This window comes from Triturus cristatus, chromosome 6 (genome assembly GCF_964204655.1).
Source record: "Triturus cristatus chromosome 6, aTriCri1.1, whole genome shotgun sequence".
In the NCBI taxonomy this organism is placed as follows: Eukaryota; Metazoa; Chordata; class Amphibia; order Caudata; family Salamandridae; genus Triturus; species Triturus cristatus.
Genome location: NC_140589.1, coordinates 145,993,484 through 146,014,938, shown reverse-complemented (window position 1 = coordinate 146,014,938; position 21,455 = coordinate 145,993,484). Strand labels below are relative to the sequence as shown.

General features: G+C 48.7%; 1 protein-coding gene across 1 annotated transcript in view; it reads right to left on the bottom strand.

Moving 5' to 3' along the window:
* Window positions 1–21,455, bottom strand: part of PPP1CB (protein phosphatase 1 catalytic subunit beta) — a 355,283-nt gene that overhangs the window by 197,301 nt on the left and 136,527 nt on the right. Inside the window, exon 2 of the mRNA XM_085610370.1 lies at window positions 19,115–19,246. Within this exon, the coding sequence (XP_085466496.1) occupies window positions 19,115–19,246 (132 nt within the window). The remainder of the gene's footprint in view (window positions 1–19,114; window positions 19,247–21,455) is intronic.

The following is a 21,455-nucleotide window of genomic DNA, read 5'->3' as shown; positions in this document are numbered from 1 at the left end:
GGTCTGTGGGGCTATCCAAATTGTTACGCCATGGGAGTAATTGGAGTATGTTGCAGAAAACATCTGGTCTCTCCATTTTGTGTGCAGTTTCTGGGCTTCAGAGTCAGTCAAATGAGTTTCCTGCAGCATGGCTATGTGGGTCCCCTGTCTGCGGGGGGTACGTTTGTGACCTGTATCTTTTTACAAATGTAAAAAGCCCCTGTATATTCCAGGTGACAATGTTAAAACCAGCCATCTCTACTGTGCAGATTGAGATATATCTCCTAACAATTCACTCTGTTATAGAGTGTGCATAAATAAGTCTCTCAGTGGGTCTGCCATTGCATGCAAGTCTATAACGATTAGTTTACCTGTCGTAGTTTGGCAGCTTGAAGAATTTTCTGGATTCACTATGCTTTGCATTATTACGCCATCTAGTGGTGGGGTCCAGAATTGTAGTATTTCTTCTCTTTTTTTTGTTGCTAGTGGGCGTCGACGTACCACCATTTGGTGCCCTTCTGTGACGTCGACGGGCTTCCTCCGGAACCTCCCACCTTTGGTAGCCATCTTCGGATTTTTTTTCCTTTCTCCTCCTTGGCAGAGGAGGGTGGGTTCGCTAGTGAATCCAGAAAATTCTTCAAGCTGCAAAACGGCAGACAGGTTTTGCAGCGTGAATCTTTTCTGGATTCACAATGCTATGTGCATAGATAGACTTTGTAGCGGTTTGCTAGTCTTGTGGTGTCTGGGTGGAAGATAAACTTTGGTTTGTAAATAGATGCTGTACGACTTTTTGTCCTACTTGTGCTTCTTTGTTCATTTGAATGTCCACACAGTAAGGTTTGGTGAATGTGTTTACTGAAGACCATGTTGCAGCCATGCAGAAGTCTTGAATTGGAGTGTTAAAAAGAAATGCAGTGGTTGCTCCTTTCTTCCTTGCTGATTGCGCCCATGGTGCACCTTGTAAAGCTTGTCCTGCTTGCTTGTGGCACAATTGTATGGCTTGTGCCATCCATCTTGCAATTGTGTTTTCTTGGTTACTGGTCTTCCAAGAAAACTTTTTGCAAAGGATACAAATAACTTGTTTTTCTGTATTCCTTAGTTCTATCAACGTAATACATGACTGCTCTTTTTGTGTCAGTGTGCAAAGCTCTTTCCGCTTTGTTCTTTGGATTTTGAAAGAAACTTGGTATCTGATTTATGTGGAATCTTGATACCACCTTTGTTATGAATTGCCGCTCTGTCCTCATGACAATCCTGCTACTATGTATTTAGAAGTAGGGTTCCTGTAGTGTTAGTGCCAGTAGTTCGCTAACTACGTAGGGATGTTATTGTCACTAAAAATGCTGTTTTCATTGGGAGCATTTGTAGTGTTGCCTTGTGTAGAGGTAGGAAAGGTGCCTTCATTATTTGTGCTAGAACTAGGTTCAGATTCCATATTGGTGAGGATACCATTTTTGGTGGTGCAATTCTTTTTGCTCCTTTTAGGAACCGTTTGACCACATGTGAGGTGAAGAAACTCTTCCCGGTTTCCCCTCTTGTATATGCTACAATTGCTGCTAAGTATACTTTTAGTGATGTAAAACATAATTTACATTGTAGTAAATGTGTCAGGTACTTTAGCACTGTTCTTTCTTTAGTAATCTTTCTTGAGACACTTTTTAAGACACCATAGTGTGCATCTTTTCCATTTTGCTGTACAAGATTTTCTAGTTGTTGGTTTCCTAGCTTCTTGTGACAGCCATTGTGCTTTCTGGTAGTTTGAGATGTGCGAATTTTAAGTCTTCAGGAGCCATGCAGATAGGCCTAAGCTTTCTGGTTCTGGATGAAGCACTTTTCTGTTCTGCATAGTTAGCAAATGTTTCCTTTTTGGAAGTTTGTGCATTCTTCCTTGAGAAATTTCCATTCGTCCTGAGAAACAAGCCTGTCTGGCTCCCTGTGGTGGGATGAGAATCATTTTCATTTTGCTGATTCTGCATTTGCTGATCACTTTGTTCATTAATGGTATCGGGGGAGGGGGGGTGGTTCACAAATATCTGACCAGTCTATCCATAGCGCATTCCCTAGGGACTGTTTGCAAGGTCGCCTGGATGCAAAGTTTTGGGATTTTGCATTCTGCGGTGGTTGCAAATATGTCTATTTGTGGTGTCCCCCATTTCTTGAAAATTCTTTGCACTTCTGTTTGATTCAGTTCCCACTCGTGGGATGATGTTTGCCTGCTCAGTAGGAATGCTTCTAAATGGTCTTTCCATGGTAGATGTATTGCTAAAATGTCTATTTGTCTTGGGATTGACCATCTCCACATCTCTTGTGCTACAGACCGAGTCCCTCCTTGTTTGTTTATGTAAAACATTGTAGTATTTTCTGTTTGTATCACCCTTTTCCCATAGAGCTCTTTCTGAAAGGCATTTAAGGCTAAGTACAGTTTTTAGTTCCAAGATATTGATGTGTTTCACAGCATCCTGTGGTGGCCACAATCTGCTTACTTTGATATTGTTCATGTGTGTTCCCCATCCTATTAGGGACGAATCTGTTATGGTCACTGTTTGAGTTGGTGGTGTGAAAAGTCTCCCCTGTGCTAGGTTTGCTTTGTTCCACCATGCCATCTCTTGATGACCTCTGTGACAACCACTAGATCTTCCCAAGTCCCTGTAGCTTGTGAAAATCGTTGCGAAATATCAGCGGCTAGAGATCACATAATTTTCAGCTCAAATTTCTCTAAAACTACTGAACAGATCTACACCAAATAGGCAAAAGGCACTTCCTTGAACCAACATCTACCTCCCTGCCAAATTTCGAGCAAGTCCGTTCAGCAGTTCAGGCTGTAGGTGTGGCTAAAGGTTCCTATGAGAATTAACATTACAAACACTCCCTTTTTTCACGCCCCAAATCTCGGTCCCCACTGCACGGATCACTCCCAAACTTTCCATGACAACCAGAACCTACCTTAAAACTTTTTCTGAAAATTTCATGAAGATTGGTCAAACGATGCCAAAATTATAGACACATCAAAAAATGCTTTTCCTATGGAAACTAGGTCCTAACTCTACCTAATGGCGACCGCCAGTAGGTGTTTACTAGCTTATTCAGCTAACGTGCAGCAGCATGCAGTTTTTCATACAGATCCAAGCACGGAGAAGTAATTTCCATTTTAGTACCAACAGGAAATTTAGCTTGTGCCTTCAGCCCAAACTGCTGAACAGATTTATATCAAACTTGTACTTGAAAAGAGTGCCTTTGTTGTTGTTGGTCTGGCTTAAATCCTTTCATATTTTTCTATATTCATATTTTAAATAAGTTGTTCCAAGCTTGGAAAGGTTAAAAAGTTTCTCTACCATTTAGATTTCTGTCGATAACCTTTATAATTATCCTCAAGTATGGTTGCCTAACAAGCCCACCATTGTAAATAGTAGAGGCCCCCCTCCATTCTGTGAAGTCTTACTTTAGACATGACTGGCCATTTTACACTCAAGACACAAATCAAGGGTTCAATGAGGGATAGGAATATGCTCACTGTCATTGACTCTGGGGAAAAACGTAAACAGAGTCAAACAGGGATTATGTATGCACCTACCTCCTGTCATTAGCACAAGGCTAGAGACCCTGACAGACTAAGAAGCATGGAGACTCAGTGTGTGTCACACTTAGGACACATCGATACACCACTACTTTGATACAAACAAAAATAAAAGGATAAACACAGAAATTTCAATGCACACACTGTTGGGGAAAAATAAAAGAGACAAGCACTTTAGAACTCAGTCACAAAGAGAAACAGGGATATGCAATGAATAAATCATATAATATGAATTACACCGATAGCTACGAACAGGCAACACAAATACGGCACATCACTTGTGGGCCCGCGCACAGTCTTTCAGGAACTGTTACACACTGTTACACACTTTTAAAATACGTACGAACCACGCAGAATCACAAACAAAGGTATTCAAATGGCATGTTTATTGGAGGTTCAGCTCTCCACACACTCACTACTTGCTCTCCACTGAAAAGACCATCAACTGAGCTTGTTTTCCTTGTAAGAGCCTTACACTCTTAGGAAATTCCTAGCTCAAGCTGCAAAGTTTTCACCATTCTGGAGTGGGTACCCTCCGTTTTAATCATTCTATGTTTCAGCTCACGCTATTGCTCTCTTTTTCCAGTATATTCTACCTGAAGGGGAGACTGCAAAGTAGAGCAGGAGCGGCTGGATTCCAGTTTAAACTTGTTATACTTCCTCTTTATTGTTAAATGTGATGAGTCACCACAGAAGCAACGTCCCTTTTCAAAGGTGGGCTTATCCAGCACAAAGCTTGTGCATCCATGTCGCTGGTGTGTTGGAGGTAATCCAGTCTGCTCCTGGGTCGTACCTAGCACCACAAAACCTGGTTCTCTTGTGTCCTCTGGTGCTAATCTACTCTAGACTTGAGCTGTATTAGATTAAGGCTATAGGTATGTGCCAATTCACTTGCATTCGCTCACATCAGTACACCCACAACAATAAGTTGCAAGTTATACATCTTATCTAGACCACACTACCTACAGCTCATGTAGGATCAATAACCTCAACCTTGATGTAATCTTGGGTTAGGCAGATTCGTCCATTTCTAGCTTTCTTATTAACACCAGATCAGGTTAAATACAAACTTGAACTTTTCAAATTCATTGACAATCATCGTCAGGGGATGTTTTTTATTACTTAAACTTGGTACAAAGTACACCAGCTCTTCCACGTTTTCTAGAAGAAGGCAAGAATGTAGAATTATTAAGGGGAGGCTTGCCATTAAATTTCCTTCAGTCACCAAATGCCACATTACCAAGATATACTCACTGGTTAAGGGTTTGCTTTTATGTTAGTTATCAATCTTACAAGCTCATTTTCAGGAGTGCCTTTTCATTGACCACCAGACCCTAGGCAATATCAATTCTTTCCCTTCCCTCCTACAGCCCCCAATTCTTAGACCAGCTAACTTTACAATTCTTGATGATCAGAACTGATCTTTATCGTCACTATCTCCCTAAGGGACTCGGAGGGTCACTGGATTCACCTCTAACTTCCCCCCCATGCAGCATGTGGGACAATCCTGGAACCTATCCATTCCAGGAAATGCAGGCAGAATTTCAGCCAAGGTGTCCCATAATGCATGGGAGTTATGTGCCAGCAAACAGCTGGCGATGATGGTCCGATCTGTCATTGCAGACCGGTGGGTGCACACTGGTATCAATTGTGGGTAAATCTCATGAGCAGCGAGCAGCTTGTCAGTGTAGGCTGCTGTGAGTGCACACCCGCACCTATGGTGCCCAGAATTGCACGTGCCGCCAGCCAACAATGGTTAGGGCGTGCAAACACATATTGGTGAAACTGGTATCCAGTCTGTTGTGCAGACTTGGGCGGGCACACCGACACCACTGGTGCTGGGAACTAGGTGTCCCTCTTGCCACCTCGGTTTGGGGTGCAAAGTAGTGCACGAGTGCTGGGATAGTAAGAAATAGCCGTTTGTTTTCAATACCTTTGAGGCCTGCTCTACCCATAAGTTAATATGGGGAAGTAATTGACAATACTTCGCACTGCAATGGTGTATTGCAGTGGATCAGTCTCATGATGGTTGTTGGACCCGGCCTCGTGGCGTGGTCCTTACCCCCATGGATTGTGCCCGTTCCCCGCCCCGGCCTTCACGGGCCACCCTTCCGAACTGCACCAAGACCCCTCATTCCGAGCCGCACGAGGTTGCATACCCCTCGGGGCTCCGCCATCTTGTTGGCATCCACGTGACTGTGCGCCAGCCGGCGCGACCCCGCTCAACCCGGCCTCGGCCCCAGCGAAGCCCCGACATCGAGGCACCAAGAACTGGCCAGGGGGTGCCACATGAACCATTCACCGCCCCCGGCGGACAGTATCGATGAGACCCCCAACTGTCCTCCCATCCCTAGGTGTGATCGCCCTGCAACTCTCTTGGGCCGGGCGCCTCTCCTGCTGGGCGTCTGGCCACCTCCACCCGGCCTCTCCGCCCCCCCCGGGCGCCAGGGTCCGGACATCAAAGGGCTCCAGACCCATATCTGGGGCGACCCCGCCACAGATCGGCAGTTGTATCCAGGAGTCGGGAGCCCTGCTGATTGAATCGCGGCCGACCCTACGGAGAAGAACTCTTGCTTGAACTATCACGAGCCTTGCAGACTGCGTCGCGGCTCCTTCTTGTGAACACCTTGAAGCCCCCCGGAACATCGGGGCCCTGCTGACGCTGTCGCGGCCCAACCTCGCTGAAACCTCCCTCGGAGCCCTGCTGACGACGTCGCGGCTCGAGCTGAGCAGAAACCATCTTGAGAGCCCTGCTGACCTGATCGCGGCTCCCCACGAACTGAACGCCAGAGCCCTGCTGACGCCGTCGCGGCTCGACCCCTCCGAGATCCGGAGGTCCTCCAGCTTGAGGATAAGAACTGGGCCCCAGGTACCCTCGTACCGAGCTCCTGCCAAAGACTGTCCCGCTACCCCTACCCTTCCAAAGAGACGAGACTTTTGGTGGATCCCTCGATCCCTTTCGTGTAAATATTGATCTCGTAACCTTTTAATGCTGATAAAGAATTGCTCGTCTTGAGACAACCTCCTTGAGTCCTGTGTGGTGGTGTCACTGTGCTAGTACGTGATAGGAGAAGGATCTCTCAGGAGGCTTCTCGACAGCGCTCTGCTACTTCGTGCAGGTGAGGCCCCTCCCCCCCCCCTTGGTGGTCTCACGGACTCCTCGGGGTCCGCCTTCCAACATTTGGTGGCCAGCGACTGGATCCGAGCCGAACGCAGTACGTACCAGCCAGTACCCACTAGCTACCCATCCAGTCAAACAGTAATCATGAGCAGCCAGGAAAATAACGCGACCATGGAGTTCCAGCCCGAACGGTTGGAGGAATATACGCACAAAGAATTAAAACAGTTCTGCAAGGACAAAGGCATTGCAACCACCAGCCTAGGTACCAAAGAGGAGATGCAGAAAGCTCTGAGGACCTGGCTGGAGGCCGAGGCAGGCCACTCCCAAGAAGGTCCCTTGCCCCTGACTGAGGCCACATCAACCGCACTGACTCCGGCAACCGGAGGAAGAAAGAGCCTAGAAACCGGCCTCTCCGAAGAAGAAATACGAGAGCGGGAGAAGGTCCGGAACCACGAACTAGAGCTCGCACGACTGCAGCTGGACGGCGAACTCCAGCTGGCGGAAAAGAAACTGGCCCTAGAGCAGCTACGGCTTCAAGAGGAGATAGAAGAGAAGAGACGGCACCGAGAGTTGGAGGAAAAGAAAATGACCCTGGAGCACGAGCGAAGTCTCAAGGAGCTCGAAATCAAGGCCAAGAACGGGGGGACCAACACCCCCAGTACTAGAGACACCCTACCGCCTGCCGAGGCCAAGGTACATATCCCGAAAGAGGTCGTCAAGGAGTACTATAAGAATGACGACATCCAACAATGGTTCAAGGCCTACGAGGTGGCCATGACCTCTCATCGGGTGCCCCGAAAGGACTGGGGCGCCGGCCTGTGGGGGCAGTTCCTGAGTGAGGGTCGAGACACACTGCTCCAGCTGCCGGAGGAGGTGATGACCTCCTACGATCACATGAAGGAGGCCCTGCTCACCCGCTACGGGCTAACCGCGGAAATGTACCGCCAGCGGTTCAGAGACTGCAAAAAGATCCCGGGTACCACCTGGGTGGAATATGTGGACTTTTTCAGCCGGGCCCTAGAAGGATGGATCAAGGGTAGCAAAGTCACCACCTACGGGCAGCTGGTCGACCTCATCGTGTGGGAACATCTCTCCAACAATTGCTTCGTGGAACTGAGGCAACACCTCCTCGACAGCAAGATGTCCGACCCACGAAAACTCGCCGTCGAGGCCGATCGATGGGTCAACTCCCGGGTCCCCCGGAACTCAATGGGGGAGTACCAGAGGAACCCCACCGGACCCCCCCCGCCAACGCGGTGGAGGGCCGAACAGGAACCGGGACCCCCCCCGCCGGAGCCCTCAGGAGCCCCCCTCGAGGGCCACCGCAGCAACAACTCTCCCCAAGCCTAGCCCGAAGGGGGGCGACCCTGGCCAGACCCAGACCACGGCCACCAGTAACATGCTACGGCTGCCAACAAACCGGACACTATGCCAGCGACCCGGTCTGCCCCCTGAACCGAAGAAGCGGGGCCGGCGGGCCCCCGCCCCGACAGCTGGCGGCTGCCGCCCTGGGAGAGGGAGAAGAGGCAGAAGAAACCCTCGACCGAGGGACCACCGAATGGGAGCTGGCAGCCATGTCCCTGGTCTGCCTGGGTAGCCGAGAAATGGTGCCCCGCACCCCCATCCCAAGCAACACCCAGAAGTACAGGCAGCAGGTCACCGTCAATGGACAACGGGCCGAAGCCCTTCGTGACACCGGCGCCAGTGTCACCGCTGTCCGCTGCCACCTGGTGACCCCCGAACAGATCCTACCCAACGTGCTGTGCCCCGTCCGGACGGCCGACAACAGCGAAAGCCTGTGCCAGATGGCCCTGGTCCCCTTCGAGTGGGGAGGGGTGACCGGCCTGCTAAAGGTGACGGTCCGCGATGACGCACCCGTAGACTGCCTCCTGGGGAACGACTTGGAGAGTTCCCCCTGGGCTCAAGTAGAGCGACGAGAGCACCTCCGAATGCTGGGACTATCCGAATGGGCCTGCGCCAGCACCCGGTCCATGACCGCCGGGGCCCCCCGCTCGTCCTCGGCCCCCGGTGCCGCCCAGCCCGAGGGGCTCGCACCACCCCCCGCCGGCGGCGAAGGGGAGGCGGACACCGACCCTGGACCTAGTGAATCCTCCCCCGAGGAGATTGCTTCCCCGTGCGCCCTACCAGAACTGGCACAAATGCGACACGAAGGGGGCCCCACCCGGGAACAGTTCCAGCAAGAGCAGCAGTCCTGTCCCTCTCTCGAAGGGGTCCGACAACAAGCGTCCGCACAAACCAACGGGGACCAGACCGGCACCCACTGGGTCTACTGGGCCGAGGGCCTGTTGTACAGTGAGCAAAAAGTGGCAGAACTCGGGGCCAGCCGCGTGTTGGTGGTCCCCCTCCGCTTCCGGGAGTTCCTGCTCAACCTGGCACATGACGTGCCCCTCGCCGGACACTTGGGGCAAGACAAAACTTACAGCCGTCTGGTGACCCACTTCTACTGGCCCCGGATGCGGAGAGACGTGGACAACCACTGCCGGTCCTGCCAGACCTGCCAAGCCAGCGGGAAGACGGGGGGCACAAGGCCCCCCTCCAGCCCTTTCCAGCCGTCAGCACCCCGTTCGAACGGGTCGGAATCGATATCGTGGGGCCCCTGGACCCCCAGACCGCCCTGTGCCACCGCTTCATCCTGGTCCTCGTGGACCACGCCACCAGGTACCCGGAGGCGGTCCCGCTAAGAACTATAACGGCCCCCGTGGTAGGCCGGGCCTTGATGGGGATCTTCTCCCGAGTGGGATTTCCCCGCGAAGTGGTGAGCGACAGGGGCACAAACTTTATTTCCAAATACATGCGGTCCCTGTGGCAGCAATGCGGGGTCACGTACAAATTCACAACCCCCTATCACCCTCAGGGGAACGGACTGGTTGAGCGGTTCAACAGAACCTTAAAGGGAATGATCCAGGGCCTGGAAGAGCCCCTCAGGCGGAGATGGGATGTCCTACTGCCGTGCCTCCTGTTTGCCTATCGGGAGGTCCCGCAGAAGTCCCTGGGGTTCAGCCCGTTTGAACTATTGTACGGACATCCGGTCCGCAGACCGCTCAGCCTGGTCAAGGAGGGCTGGGAGACGAAGCTCCAAGGCGCCCCTCCTGACGTCTACCGATACCTCCAGACCCTCCGAAACCAGACCCGCAAGTTCCGAGCCATGGCCGAAGCCAACCTCGAGGCCAGCCAGGAGGACATGAAGCGGTGGTACGATCGGAACTCCTCTACCATCGAATTCGAGCCAGGCCAGAGAGTCTGGGTCATGGCCCCGGTTGAACCCGGCGCCCTCCAGGACAAGTGGACCGGGCCCTTCAAGGTAGTGGAGAAGAAAAGCCCCGTCACCTACCTAGTCGACCTGGAGTCCCCCCGGAACCCCCTCCGGGTTCTACATGCTAACAGGCTCAAACCCCACTTTGCCCGGACCGAACTGAGCCTGCTACTGGCGACCGACGAGGGGGGCGAGGACGACTCCGAGCCCCTGCCAGACCTCTTGCAGTCCAACGTCCATGACTGATCCATCAAAGGTGTCCAACTCGCCTCTTCCCTGACCCCGGAACAGCGTGACGACTGTCAACAACTGCTGCAGGACTATGCAGCCCTCTTCTCCCTCACCCCGGGAGTGACCCACTGGTGCGTCCACGACGTCGACACCGGGGAGAGCCCCCCCGTGCGACACCGAGCCTAAAGGGTACCCGACCGAGTGCGGGCATGCATCCAGGCCGAAGTAGCAAAGATGCTGGCCCTGGGGGTCATCGAACCCTCCGACAGCCCGTGGGCCAGTCCTGTCGTCCTGGTACCAAAGGCCGCAGCCCCCGGCCACTCCCCGGAGTTACGATTCTGCGTAGATTACCAAGCCCTGAATGCGGTGACCAGGACGGACGCCCATCCTATACCCCGGGCCGACGAACTCATCGACCGCTTAGGGGCCGCCCGCTACCTGAGCACGCTGGACCTCACCCCCGGCGCCCAAGAAAGATCCGCCTTTTCTACCCCGGATGGGCATTACCACTTTCGGGTGATGCCCTTCGGAATGAAGAACGCCCCGGCCACTTTCCAAAGACTTGTAAACAAGGTTTTGGCCGGGCTCGAGGCCTTCAGCGCGGCCTACCTAGATGACATTGCCGTGTACAGCAACCACTGGGCGGAGCACCTCCTTCACCTCAAAGCCGTCCTGGCCGCTCTCCAGCGGGCCGGGCTCACGATCAAGGCCAGCAAATGCCAGATCGGCCACGGATCCGTGACCTACCTGGGCCATCAAGTGGGAAGCGGGCAGGTGGCCCCTCTCCAGCCAAAAATCGATGCCATCCAGGCCTGGGAACCCCCTACTACCCAGACAGCTGTCCGGGCCTTCCTGGGCCTCACCGGTTACTACCGGCGGTTCATCCGGGACTATGGGAGCATTGTTGGCCCCCTCACAGAGCTCACGTCCAAGAAGCAGCCCAAGAAGGTGCACTGGACACCCCGCTGCCAAGCAGCCTTCGAAACCCTCAAGACAGCGATGTGTACTGCCCCTGTGCTGCAGGCCCCCCGACTACAGTAAGGAGTTCGTGGTGCAGACGGACGCCTCCGAGTATGGGATCGGGGCCGTCCTGTCCCAGGCCGATGAAAAGGGGCTCGACCAACCAGTGGCCTTCATCAGCCGACGGCTACTGCCCCGGGAGCAGCGATGGAGCACCATCGAGCGTGAAGCCTTCGCTGTAGTGTGGGCCCTTAAGAAGCTCCGGCCCTATCTCTTCGGTACCAACTTCCGGGTCCAGACCGACCACCGGCCCCTGCGGTGGTTAATGCAAATGCGGGGCGAGAACCCCAAGCTGCTGCGGTGGTCCATCTCGCTGCAAGGGATGGACTTTGATGTTGAACACCGGCCCGGCAATGACAACGCCAACAGCCTGTCCCGCTTCTTCCGCCTTGACGAGGAGAATCCCCAAGGAGATGGGTGACTCTCCATGCCTTCGGCTGGGGGGGGGGGGACGCCTGTTGGACCCGGTCTCGTGGCGTGGTCCTTACCCCCGTGGATTGTGCCCGTTCCCCGCCCCGGCCTTCATGGGCCACCCTTCCGAACTGCACCAAGACCCCTCATTCCGAGCCGCACGAGGTCACATACCCCTCGGGGCTCCGCCATCTTGTTGGCATCCACGTGACTGTGCGCCAGCCGGCGCGACCCCGCTCAACCCGGCCTCGGCCCCAGCGAAGCCCCGACATCGAGGCACCAAGAACTGGCCAGGGGGTGCCACATGAACCATTCACCGCCCCCGGCGGACAGTATCGATGAGACCCCCAACTGTCCTCCCATCCCTAGGTGTGATCGCCCTGCAACTCTCTTGGGCCGGGCGCCTCTCCTGCTGGGCGTCTGGCCACCTCCACCCGGCCTCTCCGCCCCCCCCCCGGGCGCCAGGGTCCGGACATCAAAGGGCTCCAGACCTATATCTGGGGCGACCCCGCCACAGATCGGCAGTTGTATCCAGGAGTCGAGAGCCCTGCTGATTGAATCGCGGCCGACCCTACGGAGAAGAACTCTTGCTTGAACTATCACGAGCCCTGCAGACTGCGTCGCGGCTCCTTCTTGTGAACACCTTGAAGCCCCCGGGAACATCGGGGCCCTGCTGACGCTGTCGCGGCCCAACCTCGCTGAAACCTCCCTCGGAGCCCTGCTGACGACGTCGCGGCTCGAGCTGAGCAGAAACAATCTTGAGAGCCCTGCTGACCTGATCGCGGCTCCCCACGAACTGAACGCCAGAGCCCTGCTGACGCCGTCGCGGCTCGACCCCTCCGAGATCCGGAGGTCCTCCAGCTTGAGGATAAGAACTGGGCCCCAGGTACCCTCGTACCGAGCTCCTGCCAAAGACTGTCCCGCTACCCCTACCCTTCCAAAGAGACGAGACTTTTGGTGGATCCCTCGATCCCTTTCGTGTAAATATTGATCTCGTAACCTTTTAATGCTGATAAAGAATTGCTCGTCTTGAGACAACCTCCTTGAGTCCTGTGTGGTGGTGTCACTGTGCTAGTACGTGATAGGAGAAGGATCTCTCAGGAGGCTTCTCGACAGCGCTCGGCTACTTCGTGCAGGTGAGGGCCCCCCCCCCTGGTGGTCTCACCGACTCCTCGGGGTCCGCCTTCCAACAATGGTTCATATCAAATCGATGTGCGGTGCCAACCCCTTACCATTGGTAAAGGAAGTATTTGCATAACCCGCATAGAAATGACTTCTAGAATATGGTCATTTATACGATCCTAGAGTCTCGGGTACGTGGTGTCTGGCTTCAGTTGACACCAGAGGTCCAGGAAGCATATATGCACATTCCCCAATCGATAGCCATAAAATATGGGCATCCCACAGTAACGGCAGACCCCTGCCATTTGAGGGCAGAATGGGATGGACTGAAGATAGAGGTTGTAACACTTAGCCCCTGGGGGCCAGATCTTGGCCCCCACTAAAGATCAAGATCTGCATTCCAAGGCCCCATGGCAAAGAGGCCTACAATTTAGGGGAGACATATGTGGTTCAAAGGGAAAACCCCCTAAGCCACCAGACTTCTAAGACAAACAAGTAGGCATGTCATCCTGCAGCAAAAGGTGAGATAAGCTAGTGGGGACATGAGAACCGAAGAACCCAGACTGCGTGGTGAACACCGTCAGAACTCTGTGTGCACATGGAGGATAACTGTCCAAATAGAGACTGTCCTGGGCCGAGGACATGTAGAAGTGTGGTGCCCTGAAGTGTGCTCTCCATGGTCCCGACGGCAGGCCTCCGGGTCTCGGATATCTCAGGGACATCAAAGACCTTCCCGAAGGACCTACATTATCTACTTGTGACATCTGGAAAGCAGTGCCCTCTCACGTGCCCACTCCTGCTAATAAATCCAAACTTGTAGCGTGGGGTGAGCATGCATCCAAGACTTTTGCCTGGAGACTGCACTGCCTAATGCGGAACCCCAGAAATATTGCTCACGTATGAGGTGTGTGGTTCCAGTACCGTGGGAGCGGGACACTCATAAGCGTCTAGTGGTGGTGAGCTGATTCACCGGTTGCGGGACCCAGAGTTTCTTCAATCGTCATGCATTTCTCTTGTGCGACACCAACTGCATGCTCATTGCGCGCACTGTCCGATTCACAGGGTGAGATCTTCGAAGGTGGGGGTGTACCCGAAGTAGTGCTCATTCTACCTCATGTGGCTCTACTAAACTTGCATGTGTGAATGTGAGTGTGTAAGAGCAAATGTTTAAGTGTGAGCGTGACCGGACTGGTGAAACCTGTATTATCGGGTTTCTTCTCTTCCACTAGACTGGGCAGAAGTTCATGAGCACTAATTAGCTGTTGAGGCCTAGACCAACCCATTTCTAGATAACAGCACTGGACAAAATGCCTACTCTTCAACTGCATGTGTCTACTCGTGACATAAGGTCCATGACTGCAGAAAATACCTTAAAAATGGACTGAGATGTGGAAGAATAAAGGGGCAGCATCTGTGCCTTCTGTGCTCCTTGCTCAAATCGCCTTCACTTGGTGTAAAATCAATGTTCCACTGACTTGCCAGGCAGAGAACCTAGGAGTATATACAAGGGGTGAAGCGGTTTATTAAAGAGGACCCAAGGAGATTACGTACTCCGCTTTGAGTTTAAACTTAGATGTCGCTCTATCAAGAGGCAACAGATAAAGACTTTGCGAGCACCTTTTTACTATCGGTTTTATTTCTGGCTATGCATGTTATTTTTGTCACTGTACTGTTTTGATGCTTAAGTGAAGGATGGGCACTGACAGCAAGACAAATCTTGAAATTAAATTCTTGAGGACACTAAAACTTGTTCCCAGAACCAACATTACATAGGCTACAATGGGAGAGGAAAGGATTGATGATTTAAGTTTGTCTGGGAGTTCACATGGTTAGAGTTGATTTTCTAATAGTTATGAGGTCTCTACATCAAGAACATTACAACATGAAGCTGGATTTTTTCCTTCAAGTAACTGAAGTATTAAGCCTTCTCTTTCAGGTGCTGTAGCTAACTAACCCGGACGATTCTGAATTTAATTATGGCAGAGAGGTGTGGAATTCTTATAGCCCGACGCCCCGGGCATATTGTTTAGGGTCAAGGACAAAAGGTTTTCATGTTTATTTTGTCCTTGGGACAAGTAGGTTCAACCCTCAACAGCACAAACCCTCTGGCTGCCCGATTACATTACCAACATTATGAATCAGGGAAGCGCATGGTCAGCAGTTAAGGTAATATTTGAGTCCATTGCTTGTATTTATGGTTCATTACCCGGAAGCCTTTATTATTAGGGTGAGCACTCTAAGGAAATGTGAGTTCAGACAGCACTAGTCAGTGGTTCCAGTATAAAAACGTGTACGCAGGTTTGCAAAGTTTAACAGTAGGAGGCTACGTATAATGACTTCGATACAAATATATGCAAAAGCTCGAAAGCAAGTTTGAGGATGCTTTGCTTTCAAAATAAAAAAACTTCATAAGAAAATGCAACTAGAAACAAAAAACATTTGACTAAACTATTGTGAAATTTTATGTCCCATTTCTTTGATGCATAGTTTGGTAAAATATGCTGATGCATGCTAATATTTTCAAGAAATATTTATAATTGAAAATCAGTGCAACCAATCTCAACAGAATTATAGGAAACATGACAAATAAGCATTGGCAAAGCCAATAGGTAGGACAGTCTGCCTTTGGTTTTGTCAATGCGCGTTTTGTTTTGACATGATTTTTGCACAACTTTATTGATGTAGTAGTAGTAGTTCCTGGCACTGATCAAAACTAATTTGCATACGGATGTGCTGCGTGTGAAAGAGCAGAATATGGTCTCTGACAGTGAGACCAACCAGGGAGAGGGAAACATTAATGAAAGCAAACAGTCTTAGTTAACGCCAGACCTAAATAGGAGCTCTAATCTTAAAGAAAGTCACAAAAGTGCAGCCACGGAGTATGTCCTTGCATTAGTGCAGATTTACGGCTTTCAAAAATTCACAAGAATTTACAGTAGTGGGCCAGGAAAGCAGTCAAAGAAAATATTGGTGAACTGCATTTTAGTCTGAACAAATATGCATGTGTAGATTTGCTCATGCGAAAAATCTGTTGAGCAGTAACAAGTTCAATTTCCCACCAACCCCTTTTCTCCCCTAACCCTGGAAGATGTTTTACTTCTGCCCCTGTCGGGAGCAAATTTCCAGCCTCTCTGTATGGTAAAGTATTAGAGACGAGCTGATGAAAACCCATACAACATGCCAGTAGGTTTGCACAGACTCAAAAGGGCATTCTAACCATAAGTAACTATTGCTTACCGCTACCTCCAGCCCCAGCATGTAGATCGGCAGAAAGGTGGCAAAGTAAGTGAATTGCCAGTATTCACACACTACTATGGTCTGAGCTCTGGCATAATCAGAGAGGCCATTATCAGAGCTCCTATATGAGATTGCTGCCATAATTTGCCATCGTACTACATGGCACCAACAGGGCAAGTGGATTTTGTTACGAGCTATCCCATTAACAAGTAGATATTTTATTAAATTCCACACCCCTGTCCAACATAGCACACTAACCGGTGCCATTCCAACTGCAGTGGGAAAAGGATTCACATCCACAAGAATGGCAGTATTTTCTTATGAAATTTCGGTGTTAGTAAATGTAGCATGTGCATCTTTGGTATGCTACCCAGCAAGGGTTGGTGAACCAGGGATGTAGAATTCCTATAGCCCGACGCCCTGGACGTATTGTTTGGGGTCAAGGGCAACAAGTTTATGTGTATTTTGTCCTTTGGACAAGTAGGCCCAACCCCCTGCAGCAAAAATCCTTTGACTGCCAGTTTGCAGTACCACATTATGGATCAGGGAAGGGCACTGTCTGCAGTTAAGGTAACATTTTTTTTCCATATGTAACTGCTGTTCAAACTTGTATTTATGGTTCATTAATGCAAAGCCTTTATTATTTGGGTAAGCTCTCTAAGTAAATGTGATCTGACTACACTACAGACTGTGGTTCCAGTATAAAAACATGTACACACATTTTCAAAGTTTAGCAATATGAGGCTATGCATAATGCTCCCAGGATGCTCTCCAATTGGATGCAAATATTTGCAGAAGTTTGAAAGCAAGATTGATTTTTTGCTTCCAAAACAAAATGTTCATAAAAAAGAAAGCAGGAAAAAAAATATTTCGCTAAACTACTGTGAAATTTCGGGTACCATTTCTTTGCAACATCATTTAGTAACATGTTGGTGCATGCTGGTATTTGCCCAAAATATTCATAAAGGAAAATCAGTGTAACCAGTTTAAACAAGATTATGGGAAACAAAAATAAACAAGCAGTGTCTGAAATTGGTGGTCAGCTTTTTAGTATTGTCAATGAGTGAATTGTTTTGGCACTTTTTTTATAAAACCTTATTGGTGTGGGAGCTGCTGGGCCCAGATAATTATAAAACATTGGCAAAAGCAAAAATTGTTTTTGATCTCAAAAACACACTGCCACAGTAGTTACTGGCACTGAACAAACCTACTTTGTATGCAGATATGCTCCTTGTGAAAGAGCAGAATGCGATCACACAGTGAACCCAGCTGATATATAGAGACATCATTTTTATAAACGCAAAAGTTTATGGTCCAATGCCAGACCAAAATTAGGGGCCCAATTATTAAAGAAAGTCTCAAAAGTGCACCCATGGTATATGTTCTTGCATGAAGAGCAGCTATACGGCTTTCGTGGATTTCCAAGAATGTACAGAATTAGGATAAGAAATAGTACTCCTAGAAAATACTTGTGAACTACATTTTAGCATGAGTAAACGTGCATGTGCAGATTTGCTCATGCAAAAATTTTAGTGTTTGCAAGTTTACTTTCCTGCCAACTCTGGTAGAGGTTTACGTCTGTCATTGTCAGGAGTAAATTTTCAACATTTCTCAGTATGGGAAAAGATTAGAGAAGAGTTGTTGAAAACCCTTAAAACATGCAAGTTAGTAGGTTTGCACGGACTCAAAAGGGCATTCTAACCCTGGAACTATCGCTTACCACTACCTTCAGCCTTCGTATGTAGATCTGCTGAAACGTGGCAATATAAGGGGATTGCAAGTATTCAAACACTACTACGGTTTGAGCCCTGGCATAATCAGAGAGGCTATATCAGAGCTCTCATATAATGAGATTGCGGCCATAATTTGTTGCCGTGCCACATGGCAAAGGGACAAGTGGATATTGATACAGGACAAGTAGATTTTTGAAGCAACCTGCCCCATGGACCAGTAGATATTTTATTAAATTCCACATTCCTGCAATGGCAGCAGGAACCTTCATAGGCACTAGCCGCAAATTACTACGAAAAGATTCACACAATTAGTGCTGGCCTTAATGAAGCCAAGGGATTGCTACTGGTACTCCTGTAGCACAAATCTAGATACATATTAAAAGAGCTATTAACTAGAAAATAAGAAGTGCTTTAATCTATTTGAAATGGAGTACATTTTCTAAAATCCCCAACTTTAAAGTGGATATCAAGATTGACTAACGCATTTAAGTGTGTGGTTTCACTGCTGCCTATATAGTCCTGCTATATCACCAATGTGAAGTTTAATTAAATAGGAAATAAGCGCGCACAAAGGAAACAAATTTGGTTCTGCTTCCAACTTTGAGAAAACTAAGCAGATCACAATATTTACTAAGAGTGGGTACACTAACAGTATCAGAATTTTCAAAACTATTACAAACGCAGGGTTCAAACATACGTAAAGTAGTAAATCGCCATGCCACTTGCCAATCACAATAAAATCCTTAAAAGGTTATCGCATGTGGTGAATGGGAGCTTTTTTATTTTTTAAATAAACCTAGCAGAATTAAATGGAAAAGTAACATGCAGTTGAGAGCTAAATTGGGAAACTAGGATAATTAGACATACAACGAGCATCGAATAGAGATCTCTCAATCTGTAAGATTCTGTTACGGAGGTACAGGGTTCATTTGACAAGATACGCGAGGCAATGGAATCAAGGAACGATTAGAACTGTAATAAACAAATAAAAATACTATCACTGGCAGGTAGCTGTTTGTCAAAATCTATCAACATTAATAGGACACTTTTGAATGTTGCTTAAAACACATTAAAACGAAACACCACTATATTAGAAGCGCTTTGTTCTATGTGAAAACTGTTATTTCACTGCTCCTGCAATGCCTCAACTTGTAAAGAATTGGAGGGGGGGGGGGGGGGGGAGGAGCCAGATCTATGCCCTTTGGCAGCTGCTAATGTGCTATTCACATTGTAAAATTTTATTCATGGGAATGTACTGCTGAACCCCATTTTCAAGCGCAATAAAAATGTTAAATGTGGTGGGTAAAATCTGGGAGACAGTAGCACATTCAAGTTCTCTGTACACTTTTGAAACGGATGACCTTCACCATGCAAACTGAAGCAACAAAGTGTTCGATCAGATATGTACTCACCACAAATTTTTAAAGGAGCTTCCAGTTCAAGGAGAATTGGTTGGCTGAGAAAAATCTCTCGAGATTTTATACACAGACCACGAACCTCCGCTTCTGTCATCTGTACGATCTTTCCGGGGCGACATCCCCGCACTAATGACAAGAAACAAACAGCATGTTTGAAGCAGTCATAGGACAGCAATGCTACAACAATGGTAAAGAAATAATATCCACAAGCATCATTCTGAACTCGATTTTTTCTTTCAGGAACGTTTGGAAACTTGGGTGAAATAATGAAAGCAATTAACAAAGTAGAGTAGTACTGCACAAGAGTGCCTTGCAAAAAATGTGACATACGCCTCAAGACCTATTGATGTTGACATTTTGATCAGAACTACTGATGTGTTTGTGGACCCATACACACAATGCAGTATAGAATAATAAACCCTAGGAGGTGCTCCTGAAATTATTTCACATTTCTCATATTTCCATAAAAAAATTAGAACAATGTCAATTAACATACCTTTTCCCAATTAGCCTTTTCCTTTGGCTTGTCACCATAGCAACTCAGTCCAGTATTCGACACAAGTTATCCCACACGGCAACTATCAGTATACAGTCATGTAATTTCTAATATTTACAAAATTAAACTAGGCAAAATATACACTTGTAAAAGCAGCATAACAAGGATTTTCATAGTGTAAATCTTTTACCCAGAGGGTTTGCCACAGGGTGGAAACCAACACCACTTTGAAACCCCCTCTCTACCATGGTAATCTGAGATTACATTTAACAAAATACCTGTATATAAGGTTTAACACCACTCCACCCTTAAAGCCCTATCGACTTTACACACGCATTCTTGCAATACATCTGGCCTAGTGCTAGTTGTCATTGTGTATGTAATACATAGATCAGGCCAACAGTCTTGATCAAAAGACGGTCACAAAAAGATACGAAAGGCTGCTGTGTTGAGCATAACCATTCCCAAGAGGGAAACACCGCGAAACAAGCAGAAGCACACTGTCCTCAAGGCAATCTTTTGTAAGGAACAGAAGCCCCTCTCACCAGTAAGCTCCTAAAGCTCTTTTCTTGCTGATAACAAGGCCGGTCAAACCAGACCAACAAAAAGAATAGTGGCCTATGCTGTCACCCCCATGACAAGTAGAACAGTTGTGAGAACAATAGAATTATATACAGGCAAACATGTCCACCATGATCTAATTCTGCCTTCAAAAAGCAAAGCCATTTTGAGCAGCATACACAGTCCATGTCACACACATGAAGGCAAGGAACACTAGTTATGGAGACTACATGGAACTTTAACAGTATATGAGTCAGAAGGCAGTCTCCACCAAGGGATGCTGGTGAAAAGTCATAAAAGTCCTGTGCCCCTGGATTATTAATTTGCTGATGTCATGGCAATCTGGCCATCGCCCAACCATGGAGCAATTTGGTTGTTCCCCAAGCCATCAGACAAAGGAAAAAAACATTGGAATAGCCAATACGTCTCGCCTTTGGGACCTTATAAGCGTTTAGCCGTGCAACACTTGTTGTTGCACCAAGAATATTGTGCTGGATAACTAAACACTTATAAAATCCCAAAGGCGAGACCTATTGGCTATGCCAATGCTTGTTAAGAAAGGCAGCTATAGCGTGGTCAGAGGACAAACTGCATTGTTATGCAGTGGACAAAAGCAGACGGCCGAATTGGAGACGTGAAGTGTAATTCCGGCTACGGGACGGCAGGACAAATTGTGTGATTATGACCAAATTCCTACTCACCCCTTTGGGTCTTTATTACATAAACGCCAGCCATGGCCTCTAAGGCTGCCCAAGTTCACCCCCTCTCAGCACATCGTTCCTTCGGTTATTGTTACTTAACCAGACTTTACATCTATTGATCTACACGACGTTCGTGCACCAGATAGGGAGTATGTGTTTTGTATAGCGCTGCAGCTATTTCTAAGCACTGTAAGTAACAGCAATGCCCGCTGTAATGCTCCAGCCACTACAAACATTTTTGAAAAATTCCTGCTAGTTTCCAATAAATCGCACCGTTATGGTTACCTGAAATAATGCAATGACAAAAAAATGTTAAGGGTGGGATAGTGTAAATCTTAATACTCGTATGGTAGTTAAAGGACCGCAGTTGTACCTTCAAATGCAATGGGCCAACCACCTTTCGCTCCAAAAGCGCTAAGCTTTCGTTGAGAAGTGCAGGGCAACTGATTTAGGCCCATCACAGAACTCACAGCGCAGGAGTCCGCGGTCCTACACACTTTTCCTCCAACTAAACATTGTGACCTTGCGCACATCACTCTATTCCTCTATGGCTCATTTACTTAATATACTAAAAAAC